At 39.3% G+C, this 8,730-nt stretch overlaps 1 protein-coding gene across 4 annotated transcripts; it reads left to right on the top strand.

Annotated features, from left to right (window-relative positions):
* Nucleotides 1-4,772: 4,772 nt before the first annotated feature.
* Nucleotides 4,773-8,344, top strand: LOC115185200 (zymogen granule membrane protein 16-like). Of its 4 annotated transcripts, XM_029745723.1 has the most exons (6): nt 5,855-5,894; nt 6,064-6,100; nt 6,204-6,225; nt 6,372-6,424; nt 6,699-6,861; nt 7,340-8,344. In XM_029745723.1, exons 4-6 carry the CDS (start codon nt 6,373-6,375, stop codon nt 7,698-7,700), a joined length of 576 nt encoding a protein of 191 aa, XP_029601583.1. In that variant the 5' UTR covers nt 5,855-5,894; nt 6,064-6,100; nt 6,204-6,225; nt 6,372; the 3' UTR covers nt 7,701-8,344. The 4 variants fall into 4 exon arrangements, with proteins under 4 accessions (XP_029601588.1, XP_029601573.1, XP_029601569.1 ...); XM_029745713.1 differs by lacking the exon at nt 6,064-6,100 and having other exon boundaries at nt 5,804-5,890; XM_029745709.1 differs by lacking the exon at nt 6,064-6,100 and having other exon boundaries at nt 5,811-5,894.
* The last annotated feature ends 386 nt before the right edge of the window (nt 8,345-8,730 follow it).

Here is an 8,730-nt window from a genome sequence, read left to right as displayed (position 1 = left end):
CCGAGTGGAAGAAGGTGAAGCGCTCGTAGGACTCAACCTCAGGTCCGCCATTTCACAGACCGCGGCACCCCAGTCAAGGGCCCGTTCGGTCAGTGCCGAGATGACAGTGGCAACCCTGTCTCTCCCAGATACAGCCTCGTTGTAGCGAGCGAGTTACAGGTCGCATTGCAGAAGGAATCCCTTGCATCTTGCTGGCGCGCCGTCAAAGCACTCCAGAAGGGACAGGTGTATTCCGGCTCAGATGGGACGGAGGCTGGCTCAGATGGGACAGAGGCAGGTAGTGGTGTGGTGGCTGGTGCTGGAACCGGTGCTGGAGACTGGAGGGACTGCACATTCCCCTCCAAACGCAGGATGGTTTCTAGCACCCTGTCCATGGCACTGCCGAGTCTGGAGAGACAGTCCTTGATGCTGGACTGTCTCTATGATGGTTGACAGCCAGTCTCCATTTAGTAAGTTGGTTATTCTGTCACGCTGTATAAGGATAGGAGACAAGCACAAGAATACGTAATAGGGGGATTTATTTTATCCACCCAAAAGAGCGAGGTGTAAACCTCCAAATAATACATGGGACGAGACCCATAAAACAATTGCACAATAACACGTAGCATGGAAGCCGATACAACAGCACAGGTGCTCACAAGACCAACGGACATGGTAACAATATCTAACAAGGACAATGGGGAACAAAGGGGGGACATACACTACCGGTCTAAAGTTCTAGAACACCAACTCATTCAAGGTTGTTTTTTTCTTTTTACTATTTTCTATAATAATGTGTTTCTATAATAATAGTGAAGGCATCAAAACTATGAAATAACACATATGGAATCATGTAGTAACTAAAAAAGTCTTAACAAATCAAAATTTATATTTGAGATTCTTCAAATAGCCACCCTTTGCCTTGATGACAGCTTTGCACCCTCTTGGCATTCTCTCAACCAGCTTCACCTGGAATCCTTTTCCAACAGTCTTGAAGGAGTTCCCATATATGCTGAGCACTTGTTGGCTGCTTTTCCTTCACTCTGCAGTCTGACTCATCCCAAACCATCTCAATTTGTTTGAGGTTGGGGGATTATGGAGGCCAGGTCTTCTGATGCAGCAGTCCATCACTCTCCTTCTTGGTAAAATAGTCATTACACAGCCTGGAGGTGTGATGGGTCATTGTCCTGTTGAAAAACCAATGTATACGTCCATTGATTTGTCTGCTATTTTTTTACCCATCTACCAATAGGTGCCCTTCTTTGCGAGGCATTGGAAAGCCTCCCTAGTCTTTGTGGTTGAATCTGTGCTTGCAATTCACTGCTCGACTGAGGGACATTACAGATAATTGTATGTGTGGGGTACAGAGATAAGGTAGTCATTCAGAAATCATGTTAACCTCTCTAGGGGGTGTGGGACGCTACCGTCCCACCAGGCCAACATCCAGTGAAATTGCAGAGCGCGAAATTCAAAAATACTCAATTCAAATATTTAACATTCTTGAAAATACATGTGTTATATATCAAAATAAATCTTAATTGCTTGTTAATCCGGCCGCCGTGTCAGATTTCAAAAAGGCTTTACGGCGAAAGCAAACCATGCGATTATCTGAGGACAGCACTCAGCACACAAAACATTACGTACAGTTACCAGCCAAGTAGATTAGTCACGAAAGTCAGAAATAGCAATAAAATTAATCACTTACCTTTGATGATCTTCATATGGTTGCACTCACAAGACTCCATGTTACACAATAAATGTTTGTTTTGTTTGATAAAGTCCCTCTTTATATCCAAAAACCTCCATTTTGTTTGTGCGATTTGTTCAGTAATCCACTGGCTCAAATGTGATCGCAAGAGGCAGACAAAAATTCCAAATAGTATCCGTAAAGTTTGTATAAACATGTCAAACGATGTTTATAATCAATCCTCATGTTGTTTTTAGCCTAAATAATCGATATTATTTCAACCGGACAAAAGCTTCGTCAATATAAAAGGAAAACAAGAAAGGCGTGCTCTCATTTGTGCGCAGTAACTAGCTCTGAGGACATCCCAGGGTCCACTCACTCAATGTTGTCATTCTCCCTCATTTTTCAGAATAAAAGCCTGAAACAATGTCTAAAGACTGTTCACAATTAGTGTAAACCATAGGGAATGTAATCTGGGTCCTATCCCTTTAAATGGTGGATAGGCTTTCATTGGAAAAACAGCCATTTCACGTAATGGCACCTCCTGGATGGATTTTCCTCAGGTTTTCGCCTGCCATTTCAGTTCTGTTATACTCACAGACATTATTTTAACAGTGTTAGAAACTTTGGAGTGTTTTCTATCCAAATCTACTAATATATGCATATCCTAGCTTCTGGGCCTGAGTAGCAGGCAGTTTACTTTGGGCACGCTTTTCATTCGGAGGTGAAAATAATCCCCCTTACCCTAGTGAGGTTAAACACTATTATTGCACACAGAGTCAGTCCATGCAACTTACTATATGACTTGTTAAGCAAATCTTTACTTCTGAACTTATTTAGGCTTGCCATAACTTATTGACTCAAGACATTTCAACTTTTCATATTTAATTCATTTGTAAACATTTCAAAAAACATAATTCCACTTTGATATTATGGGGTATTGTGTGTTGTCCAGTGACTAAAATCTCAATGTAATCATTTTTAAATTCTGGCTGTAACACACCAAAATAGGGGAAAAGTCAAGGGGTGTGACTACTTTCTGAAGGCATTGTATTTGTATTTCCTTCCACTCCCTACCAAAGTAGCCTGACAAATTAGAAAACAACAGGGGTAGCCTGGGACAAGAATTTGGCATTGGCATTTTATCTGCACCAGCCCACATCACTATGAGCGCTGCCAACTCCATACACACACACACACACACACACTATCCCCACACATACACCCTGACCCTACACCTCGTACTTACACACAGGCACTGGTGCTGACACGTAACACTGGCAGTACAGTACAGTGTTTCTTAACCATTTCTGTACCAGTGACTTACACGACATGGTCCTCCTCCTCTTTCTTAGCCATCTGATGTTTAAAACAAATACAATATGAAAAACACCACTGGAGATACAACTCACCACTAGAACTGGGCCTCCGCTCTAGACATTTGGTTTGCCTCCCTGTTGTGCTGTCTATCTGTCTCAGCATCTTATCTGATGTCACTCTGTGCTTATTCTTGTTCTCTGTCTATCTGTCTGTCTGCTTCAGCCTTATACGTTATAAAAGCCAAGCTAACGACTTGGGCTATATTGTTCCCCTGAATGAACATCTACCCTAAGTGTTACTATTACAGTGCTTTAAGCACCAGCTATCTGAGCAGCTCACAGATCCCTGCACCTGTACATAGCCCATCTGTAAATAGCCCATCCAACTACCTCATCCCCATACTGTATTTATTTATTTATCTTGCTCCTTTGCACCCCTGTATCTCTACTTGCACATTCCTCTTCTGCACATCAATCAATCTAGTGTCTAATTGGTATATTGTAATTACTTCGCCACCATGGCCTATTTATTGCCTTACCTCCCTTTTCTTACCTCATTTGCACACACTGTATATATATTTTCTTCAACTGTATTATTGACTGTATGTTTTGTTTATTCCATGTGTAACTCTGTGTTGTTGTATGTATCAAACTCCTTTGCTTTATTCTTGGCCAGGTCGCAGTTGTAAATGAGAACTTGTTCTCAACTTGCCTAGCTGGCTAAATAAAGTTGAAATAAAAAAAATGCCGGAATGTCCACCAGAGCTGTTGACAGATCATTTAATGTTAATTTCTCTAGTATAAGCCGCCTCCAACTTCATTTTTAGATAATTTGGCAGTACGTCCAACCGGCCTCACAACCACAACCCACGTGTGGGCGAGCGGTTTGCTGATGTAAACATTGTGAACAGAGTGCCCCATGGTGGCGGTGAAGTTATGGTATGGGCAGGCATAAGCTATGGACAACGAACACAATTGCATTTTATTGATGGCAATTTGAATGCACAGAGATACCGTGACAAGATCCTGAGGCCCATAGTGGTGCCATTCATCCTCCGCCATCAACTCATGTTCCAGCATGATAATGCACAGCCCCATGTCGCAAGGATCTGTAAACAATTCCGGGAAGCAGAAAAGTCCAAGTTCTTCCATGACCTACATACTCACCAGACATGTCACCCACTGAGCATGTTTGGAATGATCCGGATCAATGTGTACGACAGCGTGTTCCAGTTCCCGCCAATATCCAGCAACTCCGCACAGCCATTGAAAAGAAGTGGGACAACATTCCACAGTCAACAGCCTGATCAACTCTGTCAAACCTGATCCTGACTGGTTTTATGATCCACACCGCTACTTAATGGTATCTGTGACCAACAGATGTATATCTGTATTCCCAATCATGTGAAATCCATAGATTAGGGCCTAATTTATTTATTTTAATTGATTGATTTCCTTATATGAACTGTAACTCAGTAAAATCTTTGTAATTGTTGTAAACTTTCACTTGTATTTATTGCGTGATACTGGTCTGGGAAATGGTATGAAGTTAATACTCAACATCTCTTGGTATTTGGGCACAAACATTTTGGCCCTATTGCCTCTAAATGTAAATTCAATGATCTGACATTTTCTATGTGACAGTAGCTTAGCACTACAAGAGTGATTGTAGTAAACAAGATTAGGTTAACATTTTTAGAGCTGTTTTATAACATTTCACATTCAAGAATGGTTTGTTGTTTGTTATTTCACAATTCAAAAAAGTGTATTTTCTTTTCCTCCCTACGGGTGGTTGACCTGACAGGTAAAATTCCTAACTTGTTTTTGTTAACTACTATGAAAAACATTATTAACAAACTTATTTTACCATTTGAAGTGAAATGAAATGAAATTACATGTAAAAAACATTGATTCAACCAGTGTGTGCCCAATGGGTAGTTATTGAGATAAATTCACATTCTTCCCCAGCTAAAATAAAATAGATAACTCAACTCAACTTACATACACAAAAGTTGTTAATATAGCAAATTTGATTTATATTGACCTTTTAGCTTATTGTGTATGTTTTTATCAATAAGGTCCTACATTATATATTTGCATTAATATGTTAATTGAACTATCAAATATTATGGATTGGTAGTAACAAGTGCCTCAGGGTATTTCATTTTACAAACTTTTATTTAATTTTCTCACTTTGTAACTTCTACTAATATTTATCTGGTTAATCTGCAGAAAATGAAATCATATTGTTTTCCTGTAGTAACATGTACAGGTTGCCAGTGATTTAATGATGATGTGAGTATTGTAACAGACTAAAGAAAACGTTGGACGATAATGGAGACAACATTTTTTTATCTCATCTGCCCCTCTAGAACTAAATGTAGTGGAACAAATATTCTACAATAAAATACTATAGGTATTTGAGCAAACCAATGAACTAACCATCCTGTTAATGACCAGATCCACTTGTCTTTTTCAGCGTGTTAATGTTTGAAGGGAAGGAGTTCCTCTTGGTGTAATAAAACAACTGAAGATTGGGAGACTGATTTTGAGCGATTTTGATACACATTCATACGATTTTGGTACATTCTTTTAATTGTTCAGTTGTTAGATTGTATATTTTTTATCCCTATTCAGATCATTCATTTGTTACAATTCAAAAGACTATAATTATTATTTCCTTAAAATATTTCCTTGACACTCCCTCCCAAAGTAGCCTCGACCAATTAGAAAACAATGTCTGACTTCTCTAGTGTAAAGGTGTTCTTTGTCATGCTCCTTCCATCTAGAGCTGATGGAATGCTCAGCAGGTATAAATGCAGTTCTAAGAGGAAGCAGTAGACTAGAAGGACCTGGCAGAGACAGGGAGATAAGAAGGTTTTCACACACATCTCAAGATAGCACTGTGGGTAACTACACAACTAACTAAATAGAAAACGTGTATTCAATGCACAATACTGGTGTGGGAAATGTTATGAAGTTAATACTCATTATCTCTTGGTATTTGGGCACAAACATTGTGGCCCTTTTGCCTCTAAATTTAAATTCAATGATCTGACATTATTTTGAATGTGACAGTAGCTTAGCACTACAAGAGTGATTGTAGTAAACAAGAGTAGGTCCAAGTTTTTAGAGCTGTTTTATAACATTTAACATTCAAGAATGGTTTGTTGTTTGTTACGTCACAATTCAAAAGGTTATTTTCTTTTCCCTCCTAGGAAACACTGGTTGACCTGACAGGTAAAAGGACTTAGTTGTTTTGACAAACTACTATGAAAAACATTATTAACTACATTATTTCAAGTTTTACCATTTAAAGTGAAATGGAGTGAGAGTGAAACTGACTGAAATTAAAGGTCTTAAGTATTGATGCCTCCCTTTTGCAGAATGTTCTCAATCCTGGTTGTCACAGTGTTCTTGGCTAGCTGCTTGGCAATGCGTGAGTAATAAAAATTAAATTCTGAATTATAATTATTAAATAATAGCTTTTGTGTTTTCACCAACTTGTCTTTTCAATTAGACTTAGGAGTTCTTTTTGAGAGAAAAGCTGATGGATTAAATCTTTGCAGAATGTACTTTAGTTAATTCATCTGCACTTTATTCATAATGTAAAGATCTTTCATAAATGTGTTGGTAAAAATAAAAGGATGTATATATAAATATGTATTATTAATATAGTAAATATAGTAAACATATTTCCCATGTTATTTTAGCCATCAAAGATCCGTACTCGTATTCCTCTGCGGTGGGTCAGGGAGGTGGGACCCCATTTGCTTCCTACGGTGAGGGACGCATCACAGGAGTCAGAGTGTGGGAGATCAACAACAACTACTACTACTACTACTACTACTACAACAGCAACGCCTACATCAGCGGGTGAGCAGACCCTGACCCATGAACAGACACCACTGACTCAGTCCAACTACACTACCCAACACACACCACTGACTCAGTCCAACTACACTACCCAACAGACACCACTGACTCAGTCCAACTACACTACCCAAAACACACCACTGACTCAGTCCAACAAAACTACCCAACAGACACCACTGACTCAGTCCAACTACACTACCCTTCACACCACTGACTCAGTCCAACAAAACTACCCAACAGACACCACTGACTCAGTCCAACTACACTACCCAACACACACTCTTTCTTTCTTTCTGTATTTCTGTATTTGTTGTGTTAATTACATATTCAGTACATGACCAAACAATAGTGTTATCGTATCTAACCCAGAGTACAATGTAAAATGTCATTCCTTGATATTTTCTGACGCTATCTGCTCTCTCGGTCTGAATGTGCCTTATCAAAACACAACCAACGTGAAAAGCTTCCTCTGTTTTAGGTTCCAGCTGAGATATGGCTACACCTGGTCTCCTGTGTTTGGTCGCGAAGGGGGTGAAAAGCAGGAGATGGAGCTGTTTAATGATGAGGCCATCGTCGAGGTGTCTGGGAAGTACAACCCAGCAGACTACATCTGCTACCTGGTGTTAAGCACCAACATGGGGCGCACTCTGTCAGCCGGCCTGCCCAACCAAGTCTCCTTCAACTTCTACCCAGCCAACATGGGCAATGAGCTGAGGCTGCTCAGCGGTCGCTTCAACGGTGCCGGGATCACCTCCATCGGAGCCCACTGGGGATTGGTGAACATGGAAGGGGCTGGAAACAGTACTCTGGAAAGTACGGGAAACAGTACCTCCTCTTAATTGAAAAACAAAGTATGTCTTGCTCTTTGGGATGGTATCCCGGATACAGATTAAGCCTAGTCCTGAACTAGTTACTTTCAATGGAGATTCTCCATTCAACATGCTTTTTAGTCCAGGAGTAACTTAATCTGGGTCCAGGAAACTGACCCTATATGTTTGGATGGATGATTGACATAGACGCTGACAGAACTGTTTTTCATATCACTATCTGATGGGTGCTTCATGAGAATTAAACTGAATGAATTTGAATGTTTAGAATATTTTGGAAGAATTTGAGGTGATCCCTGAATTGAAGCAGTACAAAAATACTTCTAAACATTCAAATTCATTCAGTTTATATTCCCATGAAGCGCATATCATATAGGGATATTAAAACAGTCCTGTCAGCGTGGGTCACAGACCACATGCTTTGTTACATATTATTTGAGGTTATCACAATTTATCATAATAAATGAAAGAATAATATGGGATTTAAATGATTAATTATATCTTTGATTAATTGAACAATAAAATATTATGGGGAGATAATAGCGTCTCAGGGTACTTCACCTTCATTATTTTATACACGCTGCATTTGTTATTTGTTGTTCCTTTTCTGCTACATCTGCTTATAGACATTTTAATAAAAAGCATATCTTTAAACATTATATTTCATTGTATTCTTTTGATAAGAAAATGCATATAATAGTGGCCAGAAGCTACAATAAGCTAATCTGTCATTTTAACAAACCCTACCTCAATGGTGTCAATAAGGAACTAAATTTATAATAGCAAGACCGTTAAAACGCTTATCCAATAGTGATGAAGGAGAAAAAAATCAATAGTTACATATCGGGATTTTATTTTCCACGATATATCATGTCGTATCGCACAACAATATCGCACTATTATGTTTGTGCTAGTTGGCTGTCCCTGCACCAAAACTCTTATTTTCCTTCATAGATTGTTCTCCATATTCATTTTAAATAGAAAGCACATTTTTGGGGGGCAATTTCCATTACTTTCTCATGCTTTCTATTCTCTCTGCCAC

Source organism: Salmo trutta, chromosome 3, assembly GCF_901001165.1.
Source record: "Salmo trutta chromosome 3, fSalTru1.1, whole genome shotgun sequence".
In the NCBI taxonomy this organism is placed as follows: Eukaryota; Metazoa; Chordata; class Actinopteri; order Salmoniformes; family Salmonidae; genus Salmo; species Salmo trutta.
This window is presented reverse-complemented; position numbering and strand designations above follow the sequence as displayed.